The sequence below is a fragment of the Pristiophorus japonicus genome, chromosome 5, assembly GCF_044704955.1.
Source record: "Pristiophorus japonicus isolate sPriJap1 chromosome 5, sPriJap1.hap1, whole genome shotgun sequence".
NCBI classification, from domain to species: domain Eukaryota; kingdom Metazoa; phylum Chordata; class Chondrichthyes; family Pristiophoridae; genus Pristiophorus; species Pristiophorus japonicus.
Window position 1 is genome coordinate 48,686,507 of NC_091981.1, and position 17,147 is coordinate 48,703,653.

At 50.2% G+C, this 17,147-nt stretch overlaps 1 protein-coding gene and 1 long non-coding RNA gene across 2 annotated transcripts in view; both read right to left on the reverse strand.

Annotated features, from left to right (window-relative positions):
* mrs2 (magnesium transporter MRS2) overlaps positions 1 to 17,147 on the reverse strand; it is a 40,462-nt gene that overhangs the window by 10,595 nt on the left and 12,720 nt on the right. Inside the window, exons 7-9 of the mRNA XM_070879853.1 lie at positions 15,056 to 15,172; positions 7,504 to 7,656; positions 330 to 447 (exon numbers count right to left, since the gene is read on the reverse strand). Of these exons, the coding sequence (XP_070735954.1) occupies positions 330 to 447; positions 7,504 to 7,656; positions 15,056 to 15,172 (388 nt within the window). The remainder of the gene's footprint in view (positions 1 to 329; positions 448 to 7,503; positions 7,657 to 15,055; positions 15,173 to 17,147) is intronic.
* On the reverse strand, positions 12,334 to 13,874 carry LOC139264337 (uncharacterized). Its single transcript, XR_011593325.1, has 3 exons — positions 12,936 to 13,874; positions 12,661 to 12,822; positions 12,334 to 12,427 (listed from the first exon to the last, which is right to left on the reverse strand). It is a non-coding gene; the product is annotated as an uncharacterized lncRNA (long non-coding RNA).

The following is a 17,147-nucleotide window of genomic DNA, read 5'->3' on the forward strand; positions in this document are numbered from 1 at the left end:
CACTAACAAGCAAGTCGCATTGCAACAGGTGCACCTCAAGCAAAGACGGCCTGTAATGAAGTCAGCCGATTACTGTTCCTGCAACCTCTGGGTCAATGAAAAGCAGCCTGGCAAGGTAATGGCATTGTGACCAATGTTCCCTCTAATTTGCGGTCCCTTTAAATTTGCCGCATGCGCGGTATCTTCCAGCAACACGGCTGTCGAGTGGCCTGTGTGGGTCCTCCCGATTGGTGCGTGGCCACACATCTCAGGGAAACATTGATTGTAACCCCCCACCCCAGCTCATTTGTGATGTCAGTTGCCGAGACTGTACATTAAATCGCTCTCACCTCTTCAAAGGAGGATTCCAAATTCATACCAAATGCAACGCCCAGAATTCCAAAGAGGGAAACTGAAAACGTTCCCATCGTCAGTTGGAGGTTCAAACGCATCATCACATTACGGTGGCTGCAGAAAACCAAAATTAATGAGTGTGCACCTACTATTCCTCTGGGAGTATGTTCTACAGTAAAACAACACAAAGGGCCCAAATTTTGGCCTCAGTTGCTCCTGATTTTTTGAAGCAACTGGTGTAGAACGGAGTATCTTAGAAATTCAAATTCTCAGCATTTAGTTTGCTCCAGTTCTAGTCAGTTTCACTTTGGAACAGAATTTTTTTTTCAAAAGGGGGCGTGTCCGGCCACTTACGCCTGTTTTCAAAGTTTCAGCAGTGAAAACTTACTCCAAACTAACTTAGAATGGAGTAAGTGAAGATTTTTGTACGCTCGAAAAAACCTTGTCTACACTTTAGAAAATCAGGCGTAGGTTACAAATCAGGCGTAGGGAATGGAGAGAGGGGAGGTTTAAAGGGAAGTTTACAAACATTAAACACTTCAGTTTTACAAATAAAGAGCCATCATCAATAATAAATGATAAAAACATCAATAAATCAACCAATAAATCAATCAAAAAAAATTAATAAGAAATAATTTAAAAATTTTTTTTTATAAATAAAACATTTTCTACTTACTGACTGCAGCACCGGGAGCCCTCCAACAGCGTGCTGGGTTGCCCCCCCCCACCCCCAGTGTGTCTCTGTCAGTGTCTCTATCTCTATGTCTGTGTGTGTGTGTCTCTCACTCTCTGTCTGTCAGTGTCTGTGTTTCTGATAGCGAGGGAAGGGGGGGGAGGAGAAGGGGAGGGGGGGAGGAGAAGGGGAGGGGGGGAAGGAGAAGGGGAGGGGGGAAGGAGAAGGGGAGGGGGGAAGGAGAAGGGGAGGGGGGAAGGAGAAGGGGAGGGGGGAAGGAGAAGGGGAGGGGGGGAAGGAGAAGGGGAGGGGGGGAAGGAGAAGGGGAGGGGGGAAGGAGAAGGGGAGGGGGGAAGGAGAAGGGGAGGGGGGAAGGAGAAGGGGAGGGGGGAAGGAGAAGGGAGGGGGGAAGGAGAAGGGGAGGGGGGAAGGAGAAGGGGAGGGGGGAAGGAGAAGGGGAGGGGGGAAGGAGAAGGGGAGGGGGGAAGGAGAAGGGGAGGGGGGAAGGAGAAGGGGAGGGGGGAAGGAGAAGGGGAGGGGGGAAGGAGAAGGGGAGGAGGGAAGGAGAAGGGGAGGGGGGAAGGAGAAGGGGAGGGGGGAAGGAGAAGGGGAGGGGGGAAGGAGAAGGGGAGGGGGGAAGGAGAAGGGGAGGGGGAAGGAGAAGGGGAGGGGGAAGGAGAAGGGGAGGGGGGAAGGAGAAGGGGAGGGGGGAAGGAGAAGGGGAGGGGGGAAGGAGAAGGGGAGGGGGGAAGGAGAAGGGGAGGGGGGAAGGAGAAGGGGAGGGGGGAAGGAGAAGGGGAGGGGGGAAGGAGAAGGGGAGGGGGGAAGGAGAAGGGGAGGGGGGAAGGAGAAGGGGAGGGGGGAAGGAGAAGGGGAGGGGGGAAGGAGAAGGGGAGGGGGGAAGGAGAAGGGGAGGGGGAAGGAGAAGGGGAGGGGGGAAGGAGAAGGGGAGGGGGGAAGGAGAAGGGGAGGGGGGAAGGAGAAGGGGAGGGGGGAAGGAGAAGGGGAGGGGGGAAGGAGAAGGGGAGGGGGGAAGGAGAAGGGGAGGGGGGAAGGAGAAGGGGAGGGGGGAAGGAGAAGGGGAGGGGGGAAGGAGAAGGGGAGGGGGGGAAGGAGAAGGGGAGGGGGGAAGGAGAAGGGGAGGGGGGAAGGAGAAGGGGAGGGGGGAAGGAGAAGGGGAGGGGGGAAGGAGAAGGGAGGGGGGAAGGAGAAGGGGAGGGGGGAAGGAGAAGGGGAGGGGGGAAGGAGAAGGGGAAGGGGAAGGAGAAGGGGAGGGGGGAAGGAGAAGGGGAGGGGGGAAGGAGAAGGGGAGGGGGGAAGGAGAAGGGGAGGGGGGAAGGAGAAGGGGAGGGGGAAGGAGAGAAGGGGAGGGGGGAAGGAGAAGGGGAGGGGGGAAGGAGAAGGGGAGGGGGGAAGGAGAAGGGAAGTGGGGAAGGAGAAGGGAAGGGGGGAAGGAGAAGGGGAGGGGGGAAGGAGAAGGGGAGGGGGGAAGGAGAAGGGGGAGGGGGGAAGGAGAAGGGGAGGGGGGAAGGAGAAGGGGAGGGGGGAAGGAGAAGGGGAGGGGGGAAGGAGAAGGGGAGGGGGGAAGGAGAAGGGGAGGGGGGAAGGAGAAGGGGAGGGGGGAAGGAGAAGGGGAGGGGGGAAGGAGAAGGGGAGGGGGGAAGGAGAAGGGGAGGGGGGAAGGAGAAGGGGAGGGGGGAAGGAGAAGGGGAGGGGGGAAGGAGAAGGGGAGGGGGGAAGGAGAAGGGGAGGGGGGAAGGAGAAGGGGAGGGGGGAAGGAGAAGGGGAGGGGGGAAGGAGAAGGGGAGGGGGGAAGGAGAAGGGGAGGGGGGAAGGAGAAGGGGAGGGGGGAAGGAGAAGGGGAGGGGGAAGGAGAAGGGGAGGGGGGAAGGAGAAGGGGAGGGGGGAAGGAGAAGGGGAGGGGGGAAGGAGAAGGGGGAGGGGGGAAGGGAGAAGGGGAGGGGGGAAGGAGAGGGGGGAGGGGGAAGGAGAAGGGGAGGGGGGAAGGAGAAGGGAGGGGGGAAGGAGCAGGGGAGGGGGGAAGGAGCAGGGGAGGGGGGAAGGAGAAGGGGAGGGGGGAAGGAGAAGGGGAGGGGGGAAGGAGAAGGGGAGGGGGGAAGGAGAAGGGGAGGGGGAAGGAGAAGGGGAGGGGGAAGGAGAAGGGGAGGAGAAGGGGAGGGGGGAAGGAGAAGGGGAGGGGGAAGGAGAAGGGAGGGGGAAGGAGAAGGGGAGGGGGGAAGGGGAGGGGGAAGGAGAATGGGAGGGGGAAGGAGAAGGGGAGGGGGAAGGAGAAGGGGAGGGGGAAGGAGAAGGGGAGGGGGAAGGAGAAGGGGAGGGGGAAGGAGAAGGGGAGGGGGAAAAGGAGAAGGGGAGGGGGAAAAGGAGAAGGGGAGGGGGAAAAGGAGAAGGGGAGGGGGAAAAGGAGAAGGGGAGGGGGAAAAGGAGAAGGGGGGAAAGGAGAAGTGGGGGAAAGGAGAAGGGGGGGAAAGGAGAAGGGGGGGAAAGGAGAAGGGGGGGAAAGGAGAAGGGGGGGAAAGGAGAAGGGGGGGGAAAGGAGAAGGGGGGGAAAGGAGAAGGGGGAAAGGAGAAGGGGGAAAGGAGAAGGGGGAAAGGAGAAGGGGGAAAGGAGAAGGGGGAAAGGAGAAGGGGGAAAGGAGAAGGGGGAAAGGAGAAGGGGGAAAGGAGAAGGGGGGGAGGGAGAAGGGGGGAGGGAGAAGGGGGGAGGGAGAAGGGGGGGAGGGAGAAGGAGAAGGGGAAAGCAGAAGGGGAAAGGAGAAGGGGAAAGGAGAAGGGGAAAGGAGAAGGGGAAAGGAGAAGGGGAAAGGAGAAGGGGAAAGGAGAAGGGGAAAGCAGAAGGGGGAGGGGAAAGGAGAAGGGGGGAGGGGAAAGGAGAAGGGGGGAGGGGAAAGGAGAAGGGGGGAGGGGAAAGGAGAAGGGGGGAGGGGAAAGGAGAAGGGGGGAGGGGAAAGGAGAAGGGGGGGGGGGGGGAGAGGGGGGGAAAGGAGAAGGGGGGAGGAAGGGGAGAGGGGGGGAGAGGAGAAGGGGGGGAAGGAGAAGGGAGGGGAAGGAGAAGGGGGGGGGGAAGGAGAAGGGGGGGGGGGGAAGGAGAAGGGGGGGGGAGGCTGCACGGGCCGGGCCCGGCTGGGCCCAAGACTTCGGGCAGGGCCCGTCCCCAGCACCAGATTCACAGGTAGGTGGCGTTGGGTCGAGTCGGGTCCGGTGTCCGGGGTCGGGAGCGCGGGTTGGATCGGGGTGAGCGCGGGTTGGGTCGGGGGGAGTGCGGGTCGGGTCCGGTCTGGGGTGGGGGGGGGGCAGTCGGGAGCACGGGTCGGATCGGGGGGGTGGGGAGGTGGGAGGTCGGGTTGGTTCGGGAGAGAGAGAGCGCGGGTCGGGTCGGGGGCAGGGGGGAGGTGGGGTAGAGGGAGGTCAGGTCGGGTCGGTTCATGTCGGGGGCGGGTCGGGTTGGGGGGTGGTGGGAGGGAGGTTGGTTCGGTTCGGGTCGGGGGGTGAAGAGGGAGGTCAGGTCGGGTGGGGTGGGGGGGGCGCGGGTCAGGTCCAGTCCGGGGGCGGGGGGGAAGCGGGGGTCGAGTCAGCTCGGGAGGAAGCAGGAGCTGGGCATGGGAGGCAGCCTTATTCACGCAGCCCCAGTGAGGCCATTCGGCCAGGGCTAGGGGCTGCGTGCTTCGGGCCCCTCCCACACAGTTTTGGGCGCCTGGAGCTACTGCACATGCACGCCCACTGTAGCGCGCATGTGCAGAGGTCCCGGCACTGTTTTCAGTGCAGGGACCTAGCTCCGCCCCCTACAGCTCGTGCTGCGCGCGCCCGACTCCAGAGGACCAGTAGGGAGCCGGAGAATCTGTAAGTTTTTTTATAGGCGCACTTTGTAGCGCGAAAAACGGGCGTCCAGGTCGGGGCTGTGCCGTTCTAGGCGCGGCCCGAAACTTGGGCCCAAGGGGCTTCAACTCTTCAGCAGTACTTTTAAATATAACATTTTCAATTAAACTATACAATATTTTGAAAGTAAACTTAATTCCAAACATAAGCGCCATTAGTGCTTCCTCGAACAACTTAGCATGAATAAGAATAAGAATCTGTATTTGTTATTCATGAGGCTTAAATGAGTATAATTGGTAATTTCCCATAGGAAAAATGGACGGACACATCATTCTTCCTTTAACAAACTCTTTACCAAATCACCGATAACAGCAAGTTACTACTTTTCTAGCCATGAATCTACAAGCAAATGATCTCTAGTGAATGGAGAGCTAGGATCAAGTTTGTAGCTACTGAATTGAGAAAACAACTTTCTATAGATGGCATTTGCATTGCACCCTTGTTACCAGGGTAGACATAATTTGAACATCTCGGGAAACTCCAGTTTCTGGGTTTAGGATATTGGGGACCCCAAGTGAGGTTAGTCATGGAGTCCCGTATATATCCTGTCAGTCCGATTTCTAAGGACACTACACTAACTAAACAGTTGTTTAGAAAAAAAACAACTTGCATTTATATAGTGCCTATAATAATAGAAAAAAGTCCCAAGGCACTTCACAGAAGAGGCAAAGAGCCGAGGAGGGCAGATTGGGGGTGAGGCAAGGGGGGGGCGGGTGGGAGGGTAAACTAAAGCTTGGTCAAAGCGAAGGGTCTTAAAGGAGGAGAAGAATAGGGAGCAAATTCCAGAGCACGAGGCCTATGCGGCTGAAGGCACAGCCACCGCTGGTGGGGCAACAGGAGGGGGTGTAAAAGAGGTAATACAGAGTTCAACAGGGGTAGTAGGGCTGGAGAAGGTTAGAGAGATAGGAAGGGGCAAGGGCATCGATAGATTTAAACAAAAAGATGAGAATTTTAAATCCAAGACCTATGTAAAGTGCACTATTTCAAGAGTAAGTAAGGGAGTGTACACAAGGAACCATATCAGATTTAATGAAGGTGCGCAGGTGATAATTGACATGATTTAGTTCTCTCTACGATTTAGAGAAGGAACCCACAAACAAACAGGTTACAACAGATGTGGGAGACAAACGTGAAAGTGGTGAAAATGCTCCCAACCAATATTGTGACCCCTTCCTGGAAAGCATGTGTGAGTTGATGTTGATTAAGGACTAGATTATGCTTTGATGTAAAGTTTTTCTGTCGACACTCTCTCTCTCTGTGTCCACAGTGAAGATCTGCTACTTGGGGCAAGGGACTCAAGTTACAGATTTGAATTAAGTCAATAAAAAGGCACAAAAGGAGTGGACAGATACAGACAACAATGGCAGTTATAATGGTAATAATGGAACACAGAACTAGTCTACATAATCACAAAAGCAAAATACTGCAGATACTGGAAATCTGAAATAAAAACAGAAAATGCTGGAATAACTCAGCAGGTCAGGCAACATCTGTGGAGAGAGAAACAGAGTTAACGAATCAGGTTGATGACCTTTCGTCAGAACTGGAAAAGGTTAGACATGTAGCAGGTTTTAAGCCAGTACAGATGCAGGGAAAGGGGAGTAAAGAACAAAAGGGAAGGTCTGTGATAGGGTGTAAGTCAGGAGAGATTAAATGATAAAAGGTATGATGGTGCAAGGCAAAAGCAGATAGTAATGGGACAAGTAAAAGAACAAAAAGCTGGGTCTAATAGGTGTAAATAGGAATATCAGAATCATCAGCATATCAGTGTCTTTGCATGGACAATACAGTTACCAGCACTGATGCACTGCACATCTTCCTCAAACCTTGTTTTGGTAAAAAAAAGCCAGCTTTATATACATCTCATCAAATCACAGATTTCCCCCCCAACTAGGCCACCTTTGCAGCCAAAATCATCCGAAATATGGGGGTAAATTTTCAAAACATTTTAAGGATCTAAAAAACTTCCTTTCTCCAAAATCTCCAAGTGAAACTTATGTAAATTTCTACCACAGAATCACCAGAAATCCTAGGGACCAACCAAACGGGATTGTTTTTGTTCTCAAAGATGATTAATAATAATTAAATGGAATACATGTATGAAATTACCAGTTTCATAGAATCTCACAGCACAAAAGGAGCCCATTCACCAGATTGTGCCTGTGCCGACTCTGAAAGAACTATCCAATTAGTCCTACTCTCCTGCTCTTTCGCCATAGATCTGCTAATTTTAACTTTTCAAGTATATCCGAACCTCCCGGGCCACCAGGTACTTTCATAGAAATTTCTGAGGTCAAAAAGACTTCAAATTTTTTTTTTTTAAGTTACATAAAAATGTCCTCCAAATCCTTTCAAAATGGTGGGTACTTTAATTGCGATTTCCTATTAACAAATTTTCTATGTGGAAACAGTTCTTATTGCGGTTTGTAACAATTTCAATGTGTGTGTCAGTTTAGAAGAAAATCTATAAGACAATGTAGTGTTGATAAAAATTCTACTGCACTGATTGTTTAATCAATATTGAGGGCAATAGTCAAATAAATAATATTGTGTACGCACTTGCTTCAGTCATAATCAGGAGAGGGTTGCTGACATTAACCAACCTGTCCAAGTTGATAAAAATGATGCTCTCTGAGTCATCTATTAACACTTTCAGCTCGCGTGCTGCATTGGCTAGGTCTTCACCCTGTCGGTAATAACTCTCAAGGAGCAGTTCCATTTCTTCCGCGGGATCAATTCCTGTATTACTCTGGTCACTGCAAACAAAGGAAGTATCAACAATTCCCGTCAACATAGCACAAGTGCTTGAATTAAAATACTGCAAAAACTTTTTATGGTCACTTCTATTTGAGACAGATCACAAACAACAGCAATTTGAAGACAATTCTTTTCAAATGTACCCATTCAGCACTTATTCACAATATACAGCAGACACCTCAAAGTGCTGGAGAAGTACCACCAGCGCTGTCTCCGCAAGATCCTGCAAATTCATTGGCAGGACAGACGCACCAACGTCAGTGTTCTCGCTCAGGCCAACATCCCCAGCATCGAAGCATTGACCACGCTCGATCAGCTCTATTGGGTGGACCGCATGCCCGACACGAGACTCCCAAAGCAAGCGCTCCACGAGGAGCTTCGACGCGGTAAGCGAGCCCCAGGTGGGCAGACAAAACGCTTCAAGGACACCTTCAAAGCCTCCTTGAAAAAGTGCAACATCCCCACCAATTCCTGGGAATCCCTGGCCCAAGACCGCCCAAAGTGGAAGAGCATCCGGAAGGGTGCTGAGCACCTCGAGTCCCATCGCCGAGAACAAGCAGAAAACAAGCGTAAACAGTGAAAGGAGCAGCATCAACCCAGTCTCCCCAACCACTCTTTCCTTCAATCACTGTCTGCCCCACCTGTGACAGAGATTATAGGTCCCGCATTGGACTCCTCAATCACCTGAGAACTCACTTTGGGGAACAAAGAAATGGCAGACCAATTGAACAAATACTTTGGTTCTGTCTTCACGAAGGAAGACACAAATAACCTCCCGGAAATACTAGCGGACCGAGGGTCTAGCGAGGAGGAGGAACTGAAGGAAATCCTTATTAGTTAGGAAATTGTGTTAGGGAAATTGATGGAATTGAAGGCCGATAAATCCCCAGGGCCTGATAGTTTGCATCCCAGAGTCCTTAAGGAAGTGGCCCTAGAAATAGTAGATGCATTGGTGGTCATTTTCGAACATTCTATTGACTCTGGATCAGTTCCTATGGATTGGAGGGTAGCTAATGTAACCCCACTTTTTAAAAAAGGAGGGAGATAGAAAACAGGGAATTATAGACCGGTTAGCCTGACATTGGTAGTGGGGAAAATGTTGGAATCAATTATTAAAGATGTAATAGCAGCATATTTATGAAAGAGAAAACATGCTTGACAAATCTAGAATTTTTTTTGAGGATGTAACTAGTGGAGTGAACAAGGGAGAACCAGTGGATGTGATGTATTTGGACTTTCAAAAGGCTTTTGACAAGGTCCCACACGAGAGATTAGTGTGCAAAATTAAAGCACATGGTATTGGGGGTAATGTATTGACGTGGATAGAGAACTGGTTTGCAGACAGGAAGCAAAGAGTAGGAATAAACGGGTCCTTTTCAGAATGGCAGGCAGTGACTAGTGTTATACCGCAAGGTTCAGTGCTGGGCCCCCAGCTATTTACAATATACATTAATGATTTAGATGAAGGAATTGAACGTAATATCTCCAAGTTTGCAGATGACACTAAGCTGGGTGGCAGTGTGAGCTGTGAGGAGGATGCCAAGAGGCTGCAGAGTGACTTGGACAGGTTAGGTGAGTGGGCAAATGCATGGCAGATGCCGTATAATGTAAATAAATGTGAGGTTATCCACTTTGGTGGCAAAAACAGGAAGGCAGAATATTATCTGAATGGTGACAGATTAGGAAAAGGGGAGGTGCAACGAGACCTGGGTGTCATGGTACATCAGTCATTGAAAGTTGACATGCAGGTACAGCAGCGGTGAAGAAAGCAAATGGCATGTTGGCCTTCATAGCGAGAGAATTTGAGTATAGGAGCAGGGAGGTCTTACTGCGGGGTCTTGGTGAGATCACACCTTGAATATTGTCTGCAGTTTTGCTCTCCTAATCTGAGGAAGGACATTCTTGCTGTTGAGGGAGTGCAGCGAAGGTTCACCAGACTGATTCCCAGGATGGCAGGACTGACATATGAAGAAAGACTGGATCGACTAGGCTTATATTCACTGGAATTTAGATGAATGAGAGGGGATCTCATAGAAACATATAAAATTCTGACGGGATTGGACAGGTTAGATGCAGGAGGAATGTTCCCGATGTTGGGGAAGTCCAGAACCAGGGGTTACAGTCTAAGGATAAGGGGTAAGCCATTTAGGACCGAGATGAGGAGAAACTTCTTCACTCAGAGAATTGTGAACCTGTGGAATTCTCTACCACAGAAAGTTGTTGAGGCCAGTTCGTTAGATATATTCAAAAAGGAGTTAGATGTGGCCCTTGCGGCTAAAGGGATCAAGGGGTATGGAGAGAAAGCAGGAATGGGGTACTGAAGTTGCAAGATCAGCCATGATCATATATTGAATGGTGGTGCAGACTCGAAGGGCCGAATGGCCTACTCCTGCACCTATTTTCTATGTTTCTATGATTTGATGTCATCGCATGAGGAACCTCAGAGCATGTAGGATGATGGGCAGGAGGCCTTACCCACGTCGGGTATATCGAGCCAGGCATTCATACCTGCACCTGAGTGATTTAGACTGTGTGAGAAGGCTGCGTTTCCGCAAAGAAGTTGTAACCGAGATCTGAGCGATAGTAAAAGCAGACCTGCAACCCTAGAAGCATCAAGAGGATTGCTTTTTCAGTTGAAGTGAAGGTTACAGCTACATTTTCATTCTATGCAAATGGATCATTCCAGGCCACAACTGGGGATATGTGCACCATTTCTCAACATGCAACACATATCCACATTCGGCAGGTGACTGCTGCAGTATATGCCTGGGGGAATGACTACATAAAGTTCCCCATGACCACCCAGGCAACGCATGAAAGGGCTGTGGGCTTTTCCAGGTTTGCTGGCTTCCCAAAAATACAAGGCTGCATTGATTGTACCCACATCGCCTTGCGAGCACCTTTGGAGGATTCAGGGATGTACAGGAACAGAAAAGGCTTCTACACCGTTAATGTGCAGCTCATATGTGACGACATGCATCGCATCATGTCAGTTGATGCGAGATACCCTGTGAGCACCCATGATGTGTTCATCCTACGTGAGAGCGCTATATCTGCCATGTTTCAGCAGAAGCCAGAAGGGCAGAGCTGGCTGCTGGGAGACAAAGGGTACGACCTCGCCACCTGACTCATGACACCCCTACGCATAATGTTGCACATTGTGCATAATAGAGGGGACCATTGGCATCTCGAAACAGCGTTTCCGATGCCTGGACCATTCCGGAGGCTACTTGAAATACTCCACTGAGATTGTCGGTCAGTTCACTGTTGTCTGCTGCATAACTTAGCCATCATGAGGCAGCAGCAGCTGGTAGAAGACCCACCTGAGGTGAGAGTGGCTGATGATGAGGAGGGAGATGCAGATGACGAGCAGGAGGAGGACGAGGAAGCCATGCAACTGCCTGAACCTGGAGCACGACGGTGGAGGAGGGCGGGCCGTTGTGCCTCTTTAACGATTGCTTGAGCCTTGCGCCAGCAGCTCATCCGTGAACGCTTTGCTGCCTGAAGGCTCAATGGCAACTATTCCAAATGGACCATGTTTACTGTTTGGACCTGTTCCGTAATGTTGTGCTGTGCTAAAGGAATAATGGAAATGATTCAGTTATAATTTAAAACATATTTTATTCAAAAGTTTAACACTTGTTTGTACTTCACTTAACTTTAATAAAAATAGTCTTGCATCAAACGTTAAAGTTTTCAGTTAACATCACTTAAAAACTTTTAAACTTGGAAATTTACGTAACTTACAAAAAACTTTTAATTTGAGAACAGTTACAACAGTAACAATAACAACAACAACAGCAAAGAAAGGCTGCACCTATCTCCCCTACACCTTATTCTAAGACCGCCCGCTGCACTTGGTCTTGTTGACTCCACCCCTGCCCGCAGGTGCTGGCGCAACGTTTCTCAGGTTGGTACCAAGCTTATTCTTTCGAACATGTCGGGTAATGCGCACTTCTTGATATGGGACGGGGAGCGGCGGCGGTGGGTGGCAGGCGCTAATGTGGAAGGCCCGGCTTGGGAGTGGCAGTTGATTCTGTCAATGGGCGCAGGGTCTGGGCGTGTTCCCTTATTGCAGCAACCAACTCCGACATTCCCTCCCTCATGTGCCTGACAGTGCCTCAAAACTACCTCCAACATTCCCTCCCTCATGTTCACTGACAGTGTATCAGCTACCTGCGACATGCCCTCTCTCATGTGCACCGACATTGTATCAGCTGCCTGCAACATTCCCTCCCTCATCTGCCTGGACAGTGGTCCCATTTCTCATGAGAGTGTTGTTACTTCTCTCGACAGTCCCGATACCTCATCACCCACCCCACTGATAGTGTCTAGGAGTGATCGTAGAAGGACAATGCTCTCCGCACTCATTGCCATCATCTGAACCACATCTGTTAGATCCTGCACCTCAGGAGAGTGCTGTCAAGCTCGCCTTCCCTCCTCACCCCGGTTGTGGCTCGTTGCAACCCACTGGGACTCACAGCATCAGACGGTGGGGCCCTGGGTGTGCCTTGCTGTCCCCCACTGGAATCCCCAGCCTCGGACTGTGAGAAACCATGGAATGTCCCAAGACTTATACCACTCAGGAAAAGGCCTGGCACCTCAATAGACGGCACCTGAACCTCCACCAGAGTGAGTCAGCCATCATCTCCCCCTCCCCCCCACCCCCCCCTTGCTCTTGGTCTGGAAGGTCCGACTGGAAGATGTTCTCCTCGTCAGGCTCGTCTGCGCCTGAATCATTTTCTGCATCGTCAGGGTTGGCCTCAAATTCTGAAAAATATAACAGAACAGACAAATGGTTAGTGGCAGAGGAGGGGGCAGGGTGGCATGAGTAGGCTCACACAGCACAGGCAGCAGGCTCATTTGAAGGACCACGAGGAATAATAGCACATTGCATCAACCGAAGCGTAGCTGACGGAGATATTCCCATGAACCGAAGCATGGCTAGCCTGCGCAGTGCTTAACATTTAGCAAAGCCAGACTGCAGAATGTGCAGAACTTACCCTCTCCCTCGAGTGTGGGCCCAGCTTGTGCGGTGGTGGTTGCTTTTCTCCAGGCAGGACCCATCAAAGCAGCAATCCTGTCTTCCAAGGTGTCAGTGGGTGCAGATTTGCCAGGCCTCCTCCTGTTGGAGTTCTTTCCCTTTTGTTGTGTGCCACCTTCCTCTGCAAACAAGAAAATATAACTTTTTAGAGATGGTGTCTTTCTGCTGGGTGGGGCATACAGATGGTCACATTTACAATTGCAATTCCATTGAATAAATGAAAATATTACTTACACTAACTACTTGACCAAAGTTCTGCCACTTCTTTTTGCACTGGCCTCCAGACCTCGGCATGGTCACCACTGCACAGTAATCTTCTGCTAGTTGGTTCCAGCATTTCTTCATTTCTTTTGGTGAAACTTTTGTGTGACCTCTGCTGGTGTCCAGCTCGTACCATCTGGCCTCAATTACAGTAACTAGTGCCTCCACTTCATCCTGTAAGAAATTCTTGAGCCGCATTGCATATTGTATTGCAGCTCCAATTTTTCCCAATGAGAATGAAAGTTTTCACAAACAGCTGGCTCTTTAAAAATGCCCGAATGCAGACTGGGAGCTGTACTGTGCATGCGGGCCTATTGTAGTCACGTCACAAACGTCCTTTTTTTCCCGCGCATGCGCAGAAGGGAGGGCATCGGTTTTTTTCGGCATAGACATTAGGCTCCACCCCCCGAAGCTAATGGACAGGCTGCGTGGCGCCAATTTCAAAAAAGAGAACGGGGAAACTTGCTAACTTTTTTTGGAGTAGTTGGGGCCAAAAAAAAATGGGCGTAACTCTTGTAATACGCCAAAAAATGGCATTGGGGAAAATTGAGCCCATAGAAACATAAAATTAAGGGTCATGTTTTGTAACTTCATAATAGATCTTTTTTTGTTTGCTGTTCCACACATTTCCCTTACCCCCAAATAACAAACCACACATAGAGGGCCCAAGTTTCCACATGATTCGCGCCTGATTTTTAGGAGCAACTGGTGGAGAACGGACTATTTTAGAAATCGCAATTCTCCACATTTTTTTTTCTGCAGTTCTAGTCAGGTAGAACAGTTCCAGTTTAGAACAGAATTTTTTCTTCAAAAGGGGGCGTGTCCAGCCACTGACGCCTGATTTGAAAGTTTCCACAGTGAAAATGTACTCCAAACTAAAGTAGAATGGCGCCAGTGAAGATTTTTGTAGAACTGAAAAAACCTGTTCTACACATTAAAAAATCAGGCGCAGGTTACAAATTAGGCGTCCAGAACGAGGTGGTGGGGGGGGGGGGGGAGAAGGGAACTCATTAAATTCGACAATAAATCCTTATTTATACTTCTACAAATATTATACAAATAAATCCAACCTGAATAAACATTTATAAGCCAAGAAAAGATTAAATAAACCATCTTCCTACCTGTGTGAAAGTGCTTCAGCCAGGGAGAATTCTGCAGCTGTTCGTGCCGCTGAGCGAGAGAGGGAGGGAGGGGAGAGAGGGAGGGAGAGAGGGGAGAGAGGGAGGGAGAGAGAGAAGGGGAGAGGGAGAGAGGGAGGGAGAGGGGGAGAGAGAGAGGGAGGGGAGAGAGAGGGAGGGAGGGGAGGGGAGGGAGGGAGAGGAGAGAGGGGAGTCGGGGAACAGGAGCGGGTGTCGGGTCGGGGAGAGAGCGGGTGTTGGGTCTCGGTCGGGGCGGGGGGAGAGCGGGTGTCGGGTCGGGGCGGGGGGGGGGGGAGCCGGTCTCGGGTCGGGGCGGGGGGGGGGGGGGGGGGGGAGTGGGGGTCGGGTCGGGTCTGGTCGGCGGGGGGGCGGAGCGGGTGTCGGTCGGGTCTGGTCGACGGCGGGGGGGGGGGGGGGGGGGGGGGGAGAGCGAGTGTCGGGTCTGGTCGGGGGGGAGCAGGAGCTGGCCGTGGGAGGAGCCTTATTCACGCAGCCCCAGTGAGGCCATTCAGCCAGGGCTAGGGGCTGCGTGCTTCGGGCCCCTCCCACACAGTTCGGCGCCTGGAGCTACTGCACTTGCGTGCCGACTGTAGCGCGCATGTGCAGAGGTTCCGGCACTGTTTTCAGCGCCGGGACCTGGCTCCGCCCCCCCCCACAGCTCGTGCTGGCTGCGCCGAGTGCCGCAGGACCTGTAAGTCGGTGGAGACTACCGAGGATTTTTTTAGGCGCCGTTTTAGGCGTGAAAAACGGGCGCCCAGCTCGGAGGGGCGTCCGCTTTTTTTCTTGTGGAAACTTGGGCCCAGAATTTCTATTTAGTTCAAATAAAGCCACCAAAGTTCTCAACAAGATAAAACTGTTGGCTGCATTATCTTAATTGCTCTACGATGAGGTCAAAAACAGCCTTGCACGAGAGACTTTTAACACAAGTAAAAATAAGTAAAGCTGCGCACATACAAAACATGTTGCTCATTCCATTTGGTGAGACAAAGCTCTTCTATCAGTTTGTCTTCATCTAGAATCTCCAGTAATGTCTCCTTGAACACCTTTATGTCCGTCTCCAACTCAGACAGGCTATGAAATAAAGTAGATGTAAACTTTGACATAAATGCATCCCAAGCTACGCACTCCATATTCATTTAACACATCTATATATTAAAAGACTTACATCTGCACACACTTTCAGTTAACTTTTCATTATAAATATGGACATCGGAATTTATAAAGAGAACTGCCTATGCAACTGTCATGTTGTAGTTATATTCTCCTGTCAGTGGAGGTGCTGCAGTGCTAGTTAACAGATTACATGGGAGTATAAACAAATGTAATTAACAGATAGAAAAGGTAAATAGTTCAAACAATCTATATCGATTACAGAAAAATAGTTCCTTCCCTCTCCCAATCCCTGATTCCAAGTCTTGCATTTGGTTTTCTCCCCTGAACCATTCTCTCCTTGAAGTTCCTCGTGTTGGAATATCGTTCCATGATTACACCCAAATAGTTCAAACCCTCCAAATGTTAAACCCTACAATGGGCTCTGCCAAATCACAAAATGCAGTTTATACAATGAACACCAAAGATGAGAGTTCAGCTCATCTTCCAACTGGAAGTTGCAACACTTCAGATTGTAGGTACTGAACCTGGATTCTGGGGAGGTCCCAGCGGATTGGAAAACCGCAAATGTAACGCCGCTATTTAAAAAAAAAGGAGCTAGACAGAAAGCAGGAAACTATAGACCAGTTAGCCTAACATCTGTCATTGGGAGAAAGCTGGAGTCCATTATTAAGGAAGCAGTAAGCAGGACATTTGGAAAAGCATATTCCAATCAAGCAGAGTCAGCATGGTTTTATTAAAAGGAAATCATGTTTTACAAATTTGCTGGAGTTCTTTGAGGATGTAACGAGCAGGGTGGATGAAGGGGAACCAATGGATGTGGTGTATTTAGATTTCCAGAAGGCATTTGATAAGGTGCCACATAAAAGATTACTGCACAAGATACAAGTTCACGGGGTTGGGGGTAATATGTTAGCATGGATTGAGGATTGGCTAACTAACAGAAAACAGAGTTGGGATAAATGTGTCATTTTCCGGTTGGTAAACTAGTGGGATGCCACAATGATCAGTACTGGGGCCTCAACTATTTACAATCTATATTAATGACTTGGATGAAGGGGCCGAGTTGGGATAAATGGGTCATTTTCCGGTTGGCAAACAGTGGCTAGTGGGGTGCCGCAAGGATCGGTGCTGGGGCCTCAACTATTTACAATCTATATTCATGACTTGGATGAAGGGACCAAATGTAATATAGCCAAGTTTGCTGTGATACAAGGAAGGGTGGGAAAACAAATTGTGAGGAGGACACAAAAAATCTGCAAAGGGATATAGACAGGCTAAGTGAGTGGGTGGGTGAAAATTTTGCAGATGGGAGTATAATGTAGGAAAATGTGAGGTTATCCACTTGGCAGAAAAAAATAGAAAAGCAAATTATAATTTAAATGGAGAAAAATTGCAAAGTGCTTCTGCACAGAGGGACCTGGCGGTCCTGGTGCATGAAACACAAAAGTTAGTATGCAGGTACAGCAAGTAATCAGGAAGGCAAATGGAATGTTGGTCTTTATTGCAAAGGGGATAGAGTATAAAAGCAGAGAAGTCCTACTACAACTGTACAGGGTATTGGTGAGGGCACACCTGGAGTACTGCGTACAGTTTTGGTCTCCGTATTTAAGGAAGGATATACTTGCATTGGAGGCTGCTCAGAGAAGGTTCACTAGGTTGATTCCGGAGATGAGGGGGGGTTGACTTTTGAGGATAGGTTGAGTAGGTTGGGACTATACTCATTGGAGTTCAGAAGAATAAAAGGTGATATTATTGAAACATAATGAGAGGGCTCGACAAGTTGGATGCAGAGAGGATATTTCCACTCATAGGGGAAACTAAAACTAGGGGGCATAGTCTCAGAATAAGGGGCCATCCATTTAAAACTGAGATGAGGAGGAATTTCTTCTCTCAGAGGATTGTAAATCTGTGGAATTATCTGCCCTATAGAGCT